The following is a 15,409-nucleotide window of genomic DNA, read 5'->3' on the forward strand; positions in this document are numbered from 1 at the left end:
TGCGCTCATATTCAATGACAGGACAGAGCAAATGTCTATGACGGACACAGTCACGCGCTCCTCAGAAGTGGAAGTGTCGCGGTCTTTATCTTTATTGAGGTGGAGGCGATATTCCCTCAAGTGGCTGCTTGTCTCCTTAGAACGGGTCTAATCAGAGTTAAAGGAATCTGTCTCCTGCTGTTAAATATCCTAAAATACTATTCAATCTATAGGGTCATTTATATGCTAATGCAAAGGTTACCTCTGCGTATAGCTCTGACGCAGCTGTGTGCTGTTAGTTTATGGGTGAAAGCGGAAAAAGGTAAAAACTGCGAAAGAGATAATGAGGCTCAAGGAGATGAAAAGAGACGGTGCTAGCAAAAAAAGAAAAAAGAGACAGAAGGGAGATGAGGAAAAGGGTGGAGAAGACACAGAGAGGAAGTGATGTTCCCCTGGGTGAGTGCCATAGGTAATTAAAATAGGATGGACAGAGCTGGAGTCTAGCCAGAGAGGGTTTCATCTCCCCTCAGACATCTTCTCCAACAGGCCCTTTGCCTAAAGCTAAATTGCTGGTAGTGACAGACACACAGCATGCAGGGAGCTATCAGTGTCTGGGTGACAGGCAGGTTTGTGCAGAAAAGTAGAGAGGATGCATCTAAAAATGCAAATAACAACAATTTGTGGGCTAAAAAACAGGCAAATGTATGTACTTTTTATTGCTACTGTGGGATAGAAATGCATATGAAAACGTCTGAAACAGCACACGCACACACGCAGACAGACACACACATAGACTTGCACGCACAGAAAACATTTACCGTGCTGTACAAAGCTGCAGCAAGGGCAAACGTTGCTAACCAGAGTTTGACTGCAGTAAGCACATATACATTCACTGCACAGCTCCGAGCTGGAGGCAGGCACATGAGTATGCAGTGCACACACTCAGACACACACTATGAGCACAGAGTCAAGCGCACGCACACCCCTGTGCGTACGACGCCAGTGAAGATGCAGTCTAATTACACAACAGCGACAGGGGTTTTTCGCCTATGAATTTGACCTGGTTTTATACAGTCATTATCCTGTTTAGTCACACAGTCTTAATGGTGTCCATGACATCTGTCTCCAGGCAGAATCTTTTTTTTTACTCCCTTCTTATCAATTTCTGAAGCAAAGCCTCGTTATTTTTTAACATTCATTACAAGGAAAGAAATCATCTTACTGCTTGGTAACTGGTTCTCTTTTGACAAAAATAAACTGTGGATTTTGCAGCCAAAAATAATCGTTGCATTTGTTGTATTTTTTCTTTCTTTTTTTACCTTGTGTTTTTCACTGACCAGCACTCGTCATCCACCTGCCTATTCATTTTTCTACCTCAACAAAGACTATGCTAAATAGGCTGTGCTAATGTCCCTGCGCGGCATCCATTACCATACATCTCACACTCTGTTAGTGGCTTCTCTTATGCCGGTGTAGAAGGGGCTGAAAGGTAGCTCATTTTCATGACATGCTGTTCTTTGTGTGCTGTGATCACCGGCAGCAGTAAATATAGCTCTTTTGGCAGAGGCCTGCTAAGAGGATCATAGCCCACAATAGGTGGTCTTCTCACTGCAGATATCAAAAATGCCAAAGAATCTGCTTGTACACATGTACATGATGCATGCTTGCACAGACACACACTCCCACAGCAGCAGCAGCAGCAGCAGCAGCAGCAGCAGCAGCAGCAGCAGCAGCGTATAAACACCCATACACTGACACCTCCCCTGAGAAAGTTCTCTCCTCCTCGCAGGTATAATTGTGTTTCTGCTATGCTTTGCTCCTCTCCGTTCAGTTGTGACTGGGTCCCCAGAAGAAAAGCCATAATTAAAAGAGAAAAGTTGTGTTTGCCGCGAAGATGGGATGGGTGCAGGCGAGGACAGAGAGGGGAGAGAAAGATTAGCCACAACAAAGCTTCACCAGGCCACAAAACAGTCTCAAGTAGCTGGAAAGACAAAGGACTCCAATGCTTTTATCTCCCAATAAAAAAAAAAAAAAGTCCTCCAAATCCCTCCGGCTAAGCTGCCATAACTAAAGCTTGCTTTTTGGCATAGGTGCTCACTGAATGTGTTGGACAACAAAAGCAGCAAAATATGAGAAGATAGACCAAGCTCCCAAGAAATATATATATATATATAAAGCCCCATTCATTTTGTGCAGAGAAGTAAAAAGTCAAGTGCCTTAGTGGTGGCATTTGAGAAAAGGTTACTGGTTATTTGCTTATCTTGTTTGTGTGCGCGCATAGATGTGTGCGAGTGCTTCAGTGAAAGCATGGAGTGGATGGTCATTTTCTCCCTTTTGCAATTTTGCGATGTAAATGAGATCACAGAATGAAGGAGATTAGGCGGTCTCTATCTGTCTGAGTTGAAACAGCTGTGATAACGCTCCAAACCAATTTCTAGCCACTTAAACGGGAATACGAGTTACGTGCAAAGGAGAGGGTTGATTTGCGAGACATACTTCCTTTTTTCAAGCTCATGTGCGACACACGCACGTATAGTACGCGCACATGAAATATGTGCGTACACCTTCCCACTCCTCACCTCTGGGTGAGGGAGTAATGGGAGGTGCTGATGAGGTAAGACAGTGGATAGAACAATACAATAAGAACACATGTATTTGAGTAATCTAACATGCTCATGTATCAAGTTATCCAAAACTACTCAGATTATGTTTGATGTCATTTACTATTTCAAAAGCTTGCAGGTAGCTTGTATTTGGCAGCTGATTACATTTCATAATAGTATGATCCATCCCTGCATGCGAGGCCTTTATAGCGTGTGAAGAATGTGCACAGGCATACATAAAAAGAGCAGCACCCTCAGGGAGGAATCACTGAAAGAAGAGTCATAAAACTGAAGATGTATGGCCACTCTGAAGGGATTTTAACATGGAAATAACTGCACGGTATTATTACACGGCGCATGTGGCTGATGCAACAACTAAATCCACATGCTTCAGCCACCTTGGCCACCTGAACATCATTTATCTTGCAGTGTGCACTTTATGGTGTTGTGGACAATTTACAGCAGTTTTCCACAGGTAACGCTCCTCTGTTTGCAGGGGTACTTGCTATCTTGCTTCTTTCCGTCTAAAACATCTGGAGGGGCTTGCTGGGGGGGGGGGGCAGTAAAACTCCTGAAAGCCTCTCACATCAACACAGAGAAGCTTTGCGTAAAGGAGTATATTTTAAACACCTATCTCAGCATAGGGAACAAAGTTCTGCCAAGGAAAGAAAGCACGCCTGCATGACTCCTGACCCTCTGGCCCCCTTTAATCCTGCAGAATGACTCCCTGAGGTCCATGCACCGAGGGCCCAGCAGGAATAGGTCACCCAGCAGATGCCTGCCTGCTTAAACTCTTCTGATTTCATTGCCCCGAGGTCTGAGAACTCCATCGCCCCTTTGAAGTGTCAATTTTGTTCTGAAGAATCCCACCAAACCCTGCCACCCGATAAATATGGCTCCCTGTATGAAACTGGAGCCTCGTAATATGCTGGCTCCTTTTGAGGAAAATAAGCATTTCTTCAAATCTCTTGATACTAGACGCAGCTTTGTTTTGTTTTACAATCAGATTAGTGGATAATCCTGTCTCCGCTTTGACACAGAAATTACTGTTAGGGCAGGTGGGAGTTCATTCATCAAGTCTGGAAAGTAAAGTTCATCCAAACACTGTAAGAGCGTATGTTACCATTACTTGAGTGGGTGGTAGGCATGTCCAGGCTGTGTGAGAACAAGGCAATCTACAGTGAGCAACTTACGGGTTAAATGTAATGAGAAAATTAGAAAAGGACAAAAAACAAACAAAAACCCCCCAGAAAGCATTAACTTATTTCACAAAAATCTGCTCACCCAACCGAGTTTATTGAGTATAAAAGATCTTCGGGGCTGGCAAATAAAGAAACAAGTAAATCTGATAAGAAAGCGACTGGTTTTGCAGCAGCTTGCAGCCTCCCAGTGTTAAACCAGGGGTGTCTGACTGTTCCTTTCTGTGTACCAGAGGTAAAGAGGAGCAATTTGTCGCCAATTGCTTGACGTATTCTCTTGGCAATAGGAACAGAGAAGCTGTTAGGTAACATCTCTTTCCTTCCAACATCTTCTGTCTGTTTCATCTCACTCTGCTTAACACACAGGATCTGAGACTGTCATTCTACACATTTTTAGAAATGTGGTACTTAACAACCCCATCACAGTAATCTGCCTTTGATTTACTCTCTTTGTGTTGGGCTGTATTACTCTGGAATCCAATCTCTTTCTCTGTTTTTTCCCTCCAAGACTGAATTTCTCCGTTTGTGGCTTAGCATATGTGATTGAATAGAGTCCTATGTGATCAATAGAGTTCATTAAATGTCCCTATGGGAAGCTATCTCAACCTGAAGCTTTCTACATTGTGTTTACCTGCAGCTCGCTTTGCTTTATCAATTCAAGTAGTTTCACTTTTGCTTATGGCATAATAGATTTTATAATTAAATTCCTCATTCCTGGCCATCCTCTGCTATTTTCCTAAATGTACACTGAAGTATCCATTTGGTTCCCTTCAGTATGGGCTGTGGGCTTTGGGGTGGGGATGTTAGAAAGGTTTGGTGTAGCTGTATGTTTTTGATGGGTAGGTGTTAGATGGATTTCCAAAGGAAGGCTGAAGGAAAGAGTGGCTGCACCTGTTGTTCCCTGCGGTTGCTGTGTGGTGGGGTTAGCACCTGCTCGCACGGCTGCTGTGTGGATGTCTGTGTGGGCAGCAGGGATAACAGGGAAACCATTCACACCCGCTCCAAGTGCTGTCTGCAGCCCCTCTCCCTCAACACTTGTGCTTTCTGCTCCATCATTTCTTTTTCTGTGTTTTTTTTACCCCCCCTGTAGTTTATGCCAGGACTGCTTCATCCTTTGCATTGTTAGCCTGTCTGTCTTTTTCTGTCTGTCACCAACCATCTCTTTTTGCCTTTCAGCTCGCACAGAAAAACAAACACAAATTACAGCAGCTGGAAGCTGTAATAGTCCTTCTGTGGAACTTGATAGCTTTTAGTATGAAGGGTGAAGTTGTAAACAGTGAACTACATGTAACTGTTAAATCACTTCAGTAGAAGCTGGGACAGCGGTGACTGAGCACTTAACTTTGGCTATAGAGGTTGTGAGTGCGCAGGCTGGTTATGGACTATTCGGGTGTCAGTTCTTGTAACTGTAAAAGGCACATTTAGGAGAAAAGACATAAAGTGACTTCAGTTTGTGTCACTCTGTGACTGAACCTATGCGATGAAAATATTGAGGCACATGTGTCTATGTGTAAATTCACAACAATTTTCCATTTCTTCAATTTCATTTCATTTATCAACTGTTTTCTTTGCGCATTCACCCTGTAACCACACAAGTGAGTAATGACATAATCAATCGACTTTATGGCTTCTAAATGATCACATCTGACCTTTTCTCTTGTTAAAGAAATAAAAAAAAACAACTTGCAAACACTAAAGAAAACCATCATAAATGTACACAGAGGGGCAGTAAAATATGTCACCGGGGAGCAATGGGCACAAATCACGACCTATGATCCAATCCAAATGAAAATGTTAATTAAGCCGTATCCGTCGTTTTAATGTTACATGGTAATGTGCATTGTGAGTCTGTATTTATTTAAATATTTAGTTATTTTGCTGAGACATCACTCAAGCCTATAAAGAATAAGCATTTCAAAACCATATGCAACACGTGAAAGCAAAATGATGAAGATTTGCACGTCATACGCAAATAACACCAAACTTGCACAGCAGACACAAAGAGCAGCTCGTGCCCACAAAGGTCCAGACGGTACCACATCCAAGCCGGAGGACTGTAATAATGCAGCATGGCGTTTAGTGGCAGTAATAAAATTGCACACTTATACACTACCTGTTCACCCCAACCACCCTCCGTTTCCCTCAAAGCATCTGTTCATCTATCCATCTCCAAACCCCACCATCATTTGGCATACTCACCGCGCCAGATGGCCAGGTATTGGAGGGTGAGGCAGGTGCCAATCGCCAACTCGCCCTCGCCGGTCGATCTTCTTCTTTTCTATGATGAAACCGGGGTTGGGTAGCACAGCTCGGGGGTATTCAAAGCCTCTCTAAAATTGCGCTCCTCAGCCGCACCTCACCTGTCCCTTCCCTCTGTTGTGCGTCGCCGTAGCATCACTGCGCGTCCAAAACGCCCAGTCAACTAAACGTTTGGTTTTTTTTTCTCCTCCCTGAAGGAAAAGAGTCCGTAGTGTAATTGCGTAAAATCTACTGAGGTTTCTGTGATCTCGAATGCGTTTTGCGTCCCGTTAGGTTTGTTCCGATCCTTGCAAATTCCCCAAATCCTGCAATTGCGGGGCAGTATGAAGTCTTCTTTCAAGAGGTACCGTGCAGTTTTCTGCACTTGGTCGAGCTGCGGCTTTGAAATCAGTTGTCAGCAAAATCTAATCCCCTTTTTAAATTTACAGTGGCGAGGTGAAACGTCCAACGCAGAGCAGGCACAGTGACAACAGGGGCCCATAATTCACACCCCCATGAAACACAGTCCTGCAGTGGATCAATGATGAATGGAGGACCTCTCTCTCTCTCTCTCTCTCTCTCTCTCTCTCTCTCTCTCACACACACACGCACGCACGCACGCGCGCGCGCACAAACACATACAGGTCTATACGTACTGCATGTTGTGAGTTACAGAACATAAACATAAAGCTGCAGAGTGAACTAGCACATTAACAATATTTTGCCAAATAATAAAAATACCCGAATAAAGCTTATGACTAAATACATAACTGGCAGACGCCTTCACCTTAATGAATACAAAGAGGGTTTAAAGACAAAGACATGCACCTCTACTTCTTATTTAGGAAAATGGTGAAATAATAAGTAGACAGATGTAGGGCCGGATCTATACCAAAATATCACCAAATAACACTTGTTTTAATTGTAAACGACATCAGCAAAAAGACATGAAAATATATGGATATATATCTGTTATTCATTGCATAAAAGCAAACTCAAACAAACAAACACACAAACAAGCAAAAAGTGTTAATCAGATAAAATAAAATAATTAATAAAAATATCCTTGCTCTCAAATTCATTATAAGGTTAGTTTAGCATACTGTATTTATATTATTTCTTTTTCTTTTTCCTGCCATGTTCTTTTACTAACCTTATTTGAGGTATTGTATTATTACATTTATCTCTCTTTTATAGTTCTCTGTCTCATATTACCTACAGACATATGCATTTCATCACATGTAGGTATCAGGACATTGGTTGTCCACCCTGTTTCCCACCACATAGTTATACAAATAGTTTTACATATGCATATACACAGATATGTCTGGATCAATGCAAACTAAGTCAGTAAGGAATTTTGAAGGGCTGCTATGCCACATTGGTCTCTGTTTTTAAGTCCTTCATCACATAATTGGGCATAATGCGAAGAGTGGGTTGAGAGGGTTATTAGTGTGAGTGGTGAGTGCTAAGAATGCAGTGGATCTGAGAGCTTGGGATGGGGGTGCAAATAATTGTGGAGGCAGTAAACAAAGACAAGATTTTGCATTCAGAAAGCTAGGACTTCCTAAAAACTAAGAATAAATAAAATAACTGATATCTAGTTGGTCTCATTTTGTTTTGTTTTTACTCCATGTTATTGAAATAATAGAGCGTGCACACACACACGCACATAAATCCATTCTGCTGCATAATAAGCACCTTCAAGCTCGACACAGCTGCATTTTGCAGTACTTCTGGGCTTATAATTAAGATTTTAAATGCAGCATATTTACTACTGATTGAGTATTTTCTGCACTGTGGCATTGGCTCATCCTCACTGCTGTTCCAACAAATAGCACATTTTCAAATACATTTTGTCTCCAGTGAATATGAAAAAAAAAAAACAACCCTTACTTCTGTGACCTGCTGTTCGAGCTATTTTAATTTAATCTCCCAGATTCACGGATTTGATTAAATATGCTCTATTATTATTATTATTATTATTACTATTATTATTATTACTATTATTATTAGTAGTAGTATTAGCATTAGTACTAGTATTATTATTTTGTTAAAATTTTGAAGAACTTTGTAAACCCCTCCACCTATTTTGTCCTTTGTAATTACACTGGTGTTACCCATATAACTGACACTATATAGAAAAGATTGACAGTGTGCAATAATAAACAATGATAAATAAAATGATAACTGAATGTCACTGTTTAAATTTACTTGCGGACAATATCTATTAAAAAATAAATTTCAAGATAATAAATTATTGCTGTCACATTATAATAAAGCTATAAAAGGGATTACGTTCTTACGTCACTTCCGGTTGTCGTAAGACAGTAGTAGAAAAAAAATCTGTTTGCCATGAATATCAGCTAGCTAGCCACCGACAGCTGTTAGTACACTTGAGTAAAATCATCCATGTCAAGGCAAAAGAGGGAATATCGAAGTCTTGTGCTGCTTCTGTGTACAAATAGGGGCACACCTTCCTGCCTCCAAGCCTACTGTGAATCGGTAAGCAGCTCGCATTTAGGATACCTTGCTAACGAGCTAGCCGCCGCTAGCTGCTTGCCTCGCTAACGCTAAGTGATGATCTATTCGACTCGGAGCTGATATTAACGTGTGCACCGGCTAGTGTGCAGCAGCAGCGTGGCCCTTATCTAGCTCATCGGTCGCATGCATTGCTATGCCAGCAGTCTGCTGCAGTTATACAGCCAACATCGATGGCTAACACTAGAGGTTATTATCGTTAACCATGTAGCTACCGTTAGCATATCGCTCTGTGTGACTGTCTGCTGAGGGGGTGTTGAATTTAAGCACTCTTGTCCACCCGTTTCAAGGGTATCTAAATAACCTTAATCTCCCCCTGAGAGGTTAGGAGCTACAGTCCACACCTGAAGTTAAATATTTCATATTTACTTAAGATTATGGGTCGTGTGCAATGATGTCAACAACAGCAGACAAATAATGGGTTGTCACATACTTTCCACAAAGCTGATCTCATCCTCATACGATTCCAGGATGCTATTGACTTTTATAATTGTATATGACCTAAATGTAATCCAAAGCAGCGGCGACTGTTTTAGACTGAGACTCATAAAGCGGCCACGCCTTTGTAACTGTATATTGCCATGTATAATTTTGTCGTGTTGCGCGACGCAAAACCATTTTAAACATTTCTTTCTTTCTTCATCTTCTTCTTTTTCTTCCTAAAAAAAAAAAAAGATCCAGCTGGCTCAGTGACAAGACCAGAGGACGTTGGCACCATTGTGTGCCAGTAGATTTCAAGATACTGGGATTTTTGAATCCAGGTACGTCCATAACAGGACATAGCAGGGTTTCCCCAAGGCAGCTGGTTAGCAGAGGTGGTTAAACTATTTGTGTGTAGCCATCCACCCAAAACCGAATTTTTTATTCACTTTGAAAAACACTCTTCACCAATCAGTCTGTTTAAATTAACTTATAGTTCTTTTGGCATCACATCTCATCTTCAGTGTAGTTAGCAGATGGCAGTTTAAATCTTTGCCTCACTGATTAAATATTTTTCCTTTGCTGAATGATGTGATACCACTACTCTTCTCATACACTAAATCATCTTTCCATCCATCTTTTACTTATCCAAATTAAGGTTGGTGGGGTGTGGGTGGCTGGAGCTAGTCCAGATAAGAGGCAGGGTACACCCTGGACAGGTTACCAATTTTTGCAGGGTTATTGCATAGAGACAGAACAACCATTCGCTAATCACTAATTAATCTGACCCCATTCATGACTTTGGCATGTGGGAGGAAGCTGGAGTACCTGGAGAACCCACAAAGACATAGAAATAACATGTAAAGGAAAGACAACAGTTCTATCAACTGCACCATTGTAGCGTTGTAAGCTTAATCAGCCAAACAATAATAAATATGTAAAAAAAAAAAAAATTTAAACAAAGAAAGAAACTGTGGGAAACCCTGTTGTGAACTAGTGGTTAAAGGCTTTGCTTGTAGCATGTTGTTTTTGTTCTGTTTTTCCTGACTCCTAATTATTCTGTCTGCTATATCTGTATTTCCACCAGAAGATGAACGGTCTGTCCATACGAGAGCTATGCTGCCTCTTCTGCTGCCCCCCATGCCCAAGCCGCATTGCAGCCAAACTGGCTTTCCTCCCCCCAGAGCCCACCTATGCTCTTCTCCCTGACCCAGATCCAGTTTCTGGGGCTGGAGCGGCATCTGGGTCCACGTCTGCGACTGGTCTCCCTTCTCTCGGAGCCCCTGGACTTCGCTCTCGACTCAGCACTGCTAGCGGAGGTGACAGAGGAGGCGGCGGCGGTGGTGTTGGAGGTGGTGGCGGCGGTGGTGGAGGAGGAGGTGGTGGTAGCAGCAGTGGCAGTGGTGGTGGCAGCAGTGTTGGGAGTGAGGGCAGGTGGAAGCTGCATCTCACAGAGAGAGCAGAGTTCCAGTATTCACAGAGAGAGCTGGACGTGACGGATGTATTCCTGACCAGATCTAGCCGAGGAAACAGGGTTGGATGCATGTACATTCGCTGTGCCCCAAATGCCAGGTGAGAGGCACAGCAGCACCTGGAAACCATGAGACATTTTTTGGATAAGTGGATCACAACCTTGTGTGTCTGTATTTAGAATGCAGTTGTTTGTGGGATTTCACACCAACCCTGGGCCGCACAACTCGCTGCCTAACTTCCTTTTTTCCAATTTTTCTGCTTTGTCCCTCAGGTTCACTGTTCTGTTTTCCCACGGTAATGCAGTAGACCTGGGCCAGATGAGCAGTTTCTACATCGGATTAGGGACCCGCATCAACTGCAACATCTTCTCTTATGATTACTCAGGCTACGGCGTTAGCACTGGCAAGCCTTCTGAGAAGAACTTATATGCTGACATTGATGCTGCCTGGCACGCCCTGCGCTCAAGGTAAGAAGGCCCAAATTCAGTCCTTGGTGGGTCCAAACCTAATGGGCAGCAAGCATGAAATGCCATTTAAGTTTTTAAGGGCCACTTACATCACTGACTGGTAACTTTTTGAAAAAAACAAAACCCAAATAAACAAAAAAAACATTTGGTTGGCTCATGAAAGCTTTTTCCCTGCTGACCACAGTGGCTTCTCTCTGTCGTTCAGCCAGTGTAGTCACAGCTAAACAGTGGCTCGCAGTCAAACAGTAGGATGACATACTGTGCTCTACGTGAAGTGGTGCATCTAATATTCTTCTTTCTTACTTGTCCCTCTTGTTTATCTGCTGCCATCATAGTTAATGAGCCTAATGTTGGTAGAAAATTAACATTTCCAGATGGCACCGCAGAGGACGCTGAACAAATAAAACAAGATTCTGGTTTATTTCAACATTTTATTTTTGTGCTTTTCATTGTGGCTTATGCCACGTATGTTTGTGCTTTTCAACAAGTTTTCCCCCAAACTTTTTTACATGCATGAATCCCTTTTGTTTTTATTTATTTTTTTCTTGTTCACGCGAATCATTTTCTTTTCTTTCCCCATCCTGCCAGCTGGCCTAATCACCCTGCCAACTGTGCAAACTGTGAGTGTAACTAGCAATTACAGCAAACAGTAAACAGATTAACTACTGTAACTCAAGCTTATGTGTGCAAGCATAAAAAAAACGCTTTAACTTTGCACAGCGTGTTCTCTCTTTAATATTCAGGGGTGGAAGAAAACCGTTCAGAGCACGAGTCTGAAAATTAGCGTTTATCTGGACATGAGAAGTTTCACACTTGTACACTGTGCTCAACATATTTCTGTGTTCAGTGTTTGCACTTGCATAGCATTTGTTAACCTGAGGTAATGTGGTTCCTCTTCACCCACTCTCACACCTGATGGCGACTGTGCAGGATCAGGACAAACTTGCAGTCAGTGTTTTGTCTTGTGGAGGAGCTGGGAATAAAACCACCAACTCTCTGATTAGGGGACAGGCTGTGTCACTTATTGCCAAAATTTATTGTGAAACGTGAATTTTTGTGTCTCAGGTACGGCATCAGCCCTGAGAATATCATCCTGTACGGACAGAGCATCGGCACGGTGCCTACAGTTGATTTGGCATCGCGGTTTGAGTGTGCTGCTGTGGTCCTCCACTCTCCTCTCACCTCCGGCATGAGGGTTGCCTTCCCCGACACTAAGAAAACATATTGCTTTGATGCTTTTCCAAAGTAAGTTCACTTCCCAAGACTGCAAACCTGAAGACTGTCGATTTGATTACTTGGAAGTCATTTAGAATTAAGTGAATTATTACAGTTTAATTAAGTGAAAAGGAAACTTGACTAGCGTCTCAGTTCTTTTCTGAAGCAGAATTAGTCCATCTGTATGTTCTAACTTCTTAACAGTGTTGATTGTTGCAATAGAGCGATAGTTTGAGACATCATATTTTAAATTCAGTTCATTTAAAAGGTACAGAGCATGTGTTAATGAACATATCGATATAAATATGCCTGGATTAGCCACAAAGCTACTTTTATATATAGTCCCTTGCAGGATATTAATACTTTATTTCTAAATGGTGATGTATAGCAGTGTGATGTGGTCTGTTGAAGATATTTTCATAGACTTGATAGGACTGCTTGGAAAAAGCAGATGCACAGGGGGTTTTATTTATTATTTTGTTAATGTTCATTTTAAATCCTCGTACTTGCTCATTGCTCTGTAAATGTTTTTTTTTTTTTAATGAAAGATTGGAAAATTGTACTGTTTTACAACCAAATCGAATGATACAGAGTTTAACCATGTTTCGATTGTTGCTGAAATTATTAGCATTTAGATAGATTGCAGAGAAACCTTCAGAATGACCACATGCTGTTCTTTGTTACAGAAGAAATTAAAAATCTTATAGAACCACCGGTTTCAAATGCAGATCCTCAAAAAAGAAAAAGAGATTAGATGTAAAATCAATCTGCATGCCATAAGACGTGCTGAGACAAATGCATTACAATGGGACAGAGAAATTGATTCCGTTCTCTGCATTTTCTGTAAATATTCTTCCAGCATCGAGAAGGTGTCAAAGATCCCATCTCCAGTGCTTATCATTCACGGTACAGAGGACGAGGTGATCGACTTCTCCCACGGCCTGGCTCTGTTCGAGCGCTGTCCCAAGGCCGTGGAGCCGCTCTGGGTGGAGGGAGCGGGCCACAACGACATTGAGCTTTACAGTCAGTACCTGGAGAGGCTACGACGCTTTATTAACCAGGACCTGGCTGCACAGCATGCCTGAGAAACACACAGCCTCTCTGTGTTTGTATGAATGAGACTGTGTGTGTGTATTTGTGAATACGTGGGGGGGTGGGTGGATATAGGCATGTTTGCATAGAAATATGGGTGAAGGGAGGGGGGGGCTCTAAAGGGGTTGTGTGATTTTTGGTCACATCTGTGTGTCTTGAAGCAGCACACCTTCAGGTTAAACACAAACACAAACTATGTTCTGTTTCCTGTTTTAAAGGTTAGAACATTTTTAATAAGGATAGATGACACTACAGTAGATAAAGAAACAACCTCACAGGTGCAGTTTTTAATGAGGGAAGAGTTTGATTTGCAGCTTTAAAATGTCTTCACCTGGTTCACGGTGTGCGTTGTCGCAAAAAAAGGCATACAGATGTAATGGTGAAGTGTCTGGTGGTGAATGTGTGTGCTAACACTGTGAGTGTTGCTTGTATAGTCATACCCCCATGGACCTGTGACACCTGAATAATGTGTTCACACGTTTGTGTGTGGGTGAGCGCTGATAGAAATGAAGGACATCCTGATGACTTGGACATCTGAGAGTGGAGGAGGCTTATGGAGATTTATCAGATATTGGTGTTTTTTTGTTTGTTTTGTTTTCTGTGTCTGTATGTATGAAGAATACCTCCACAGCTTGACCAGTTCTCTCTCCTGTGGACAAACACTGGTCAAGCACGTGCACCCTTCCTCCTCCCCTCCTTGTTTACTGTTAATGAACATCCATCTGACTGCCAGGGCATTTACCAAGTTGTCCAGCAAACACTACCCTCCTCCTTTTTTGTGTGGTTTTGGGGGTCCATCTCCTGTCCTTTGGTGTCAGTTATGGTGGAAATGCAAGGGACAAGCCTGGAGTACTGTCACAGTGTTATGGCTCTTAGGTGTCTCATACATTTCTTTTCTTATTTTGTCTCCAAAAAGATCAAAGAATGGTGAGCCTCCCTGTTATTTCCCGGCTGTTACATTTGACTGTCTGCAGAATTGCAGCTACATGCCACAGGGAACTATTTTAATTTCTTTTTTTTCATGTATAGTTTGACATTTTTCATACTCATTAATAAGTGGTTGAAATGGAAATAAGCCTGTCAGAAGGCACATTAACAATACTGCTATAGAAAAGCAGGTCTACTCAGTATTTCTCACCTCGCATTTTAACAGAAATCTGTTGCCCATCAGGTACTAATGAATGACGTTAAGAGGTTGGAGTGCATGGGTTTGGCAAGATTTAAGGAAAGGTTTGGCAATTTGGGACACACATACAATTGTCCCAGAAGGTGACTGCACCCAGAAAAGAAGTTGTCCAGCCTGTAACACCCCATAAAACAACTGCATGTCACATACAAAGGGTTATATAGTAAGGTTTATAGTGGCTGCTGAGTGGATTTTGTCACCTTTGCTTAGAGCCAGGCTGGCTTCCCCTCCACTTTTCCAGTCTTACTTGTAAGCTGGTAATTGCTGGTTGTCGCTTCACATATATATACACAGGTGTGTCATTCATCTCATGTGACTTCCAGCAACAACAACGACAAAAAAAGAAGCAAATATGCACATTTAGCAGATGTCAGATTGTACATTTTAAGCCTGGAGTGCAGCTGTTGAGAAGGTTGTGAATAATTGTAGTTTCTTCTGGTGAATTGTGGAGATTGATGCTCTGGTTGGATTCAGAGGCTCTAAAGGAATAAGGAGACAAAATAGCTGCTCATTTCCCCCTAAACCATAAGATGTTATGTTCATTTTATTCTGAATTACCGTGCTTCATTAGAAGTGTACTGAGAATTTGTAGTCTTACAGCACAAGTTGATTTCGATGTCTTGTTACCGTAGCACTCATCACCAGGGTTAGTCAGCCTCCGCACATTTTTAAAAAAAATTTTTGTAGCGTGTTTTTGTTGTTGTTTTATTTCTCGTCATGATTGTAATGTGTTTGTTTTAGAATGGGCCATGGGTTGTTTCAGAACCACGCATGTTAATGGTAAAGGCTAACAGTGCGATTCGGATCAGGTTGCCGTGAAGGGAGATCATGTCTACTAGCTCTGGTTTAACCTCCGTGGCCCTAAATGTACAGGAGCTCTTTTATGGGTGGCAGCACGCTTCATGTGTGACACAAGCCATATTTGAGCCTCTCACTGTTGGTGTGGTGCAGGTTCCACCACACACACAGACACACACACACATACACACACCTTTGC

At 42.2% G+C, this 15,409-nt stretch overlaps 2 protein-coding genes across 3 annotated transcripts in view; one reads left to right on the forward strand and one right to left on the reverse strand.

The window, feature by feature from the left end:
- LOC101476675 (semaphorin-6B-like) overlaps positions 1-6,554 on the reverse strand; it is a 36,496-nt gene extending 29,942 nt beyond the window's left edge. Inside the window, exon 1 of the mRNA XM_004542468.3 lies at positions 5,981-6,554. The gene's annotated coding sequence lies outside the window, so the exon portion shown is untranslated. The remainder of the gene's footprint in view (positions 1-5,980) is intronic.
- A 1,792-nt stretch (positions 6,555-8,346) lies between these two features.
- On the forward strand, positions 8,347-15,293 carry LOC101476191 (alpha/beta hydrolase domain-containing protein 17A). 2 transcript variants are annotated; one of them, XM_004542466.3, is made up of 6 exons: positions 8,347-8,524; positions 9,236-9,321; positions 10,068-10,552; positions 10,725-10,919; positions 11,985-12,164; positions 12,994-15,293. In XM_004542466.3, the coding sequence occupies exons 3-6, from the start codon at positions 10,071-10,073 to the stop codon at positions 13,217-13,219; spliced, it is 1,083 nt and encodes a 360-aa protein (XP_004542523.3). In that variant the 5' UTR covers positions 8,347-8,524; positions 9,236-9,321; positions 10,068-10,070; the 3' UTR covers positions 13,220-15,293. The 2 variants fall into 2 exon arrangements, with proteins under 2 accessions (XP_004542523.3, XP_076732521.1); XM_076876406.1 differs by having other exon boundaries at positions 10,071-10,552.
- The last annotated feature ends 116 nt before the right edge of the window (positions 15,294-15,409 follow it).

The sequence above is a fragment of the Maylandia zebra genome, linkage group LG18 (genome assembly GCF_041146795.1).
Source record: "Maylandia zebra isolate NMK-2024a linkage group LG18, Mzebra_GT3a, whole genome shotgun sequence".
In the NCBI taxonomy this organism is placed as follows: domain Eukaryota; kingdom Metazoa; phylum Chordata; class Actinopteri; order Cichliformes; family Cichlidae; genus Maylandia; species Maylandia zebra.

Excerpts from the sequence above, each read along its gene's own strand:
- LOC101476191 (XM_004542466.3), top strand. The coding sequence starts at position 10,071 with ATGAACGGTCTGTCCATACGAGAGCTATGCTGCCTCTTCTGCTGCCCC. Across the intron at positions 10,553-10,724 it reads CGCTGTGCCCCAAATGCCAG|GTTCACTGTTCTGTTTTCCC; the intron begins GTGAGAGGCACA and ends TTTGTCCCTCAG. Across the intron at positions 12,165-12,993 it reads TGCTTTGATGCTTTTCCAAA|CATCGAGAAGGTGTCAAAGA; the intron begins GTAAGTTCACTT and ends ATATTCTTCCAG.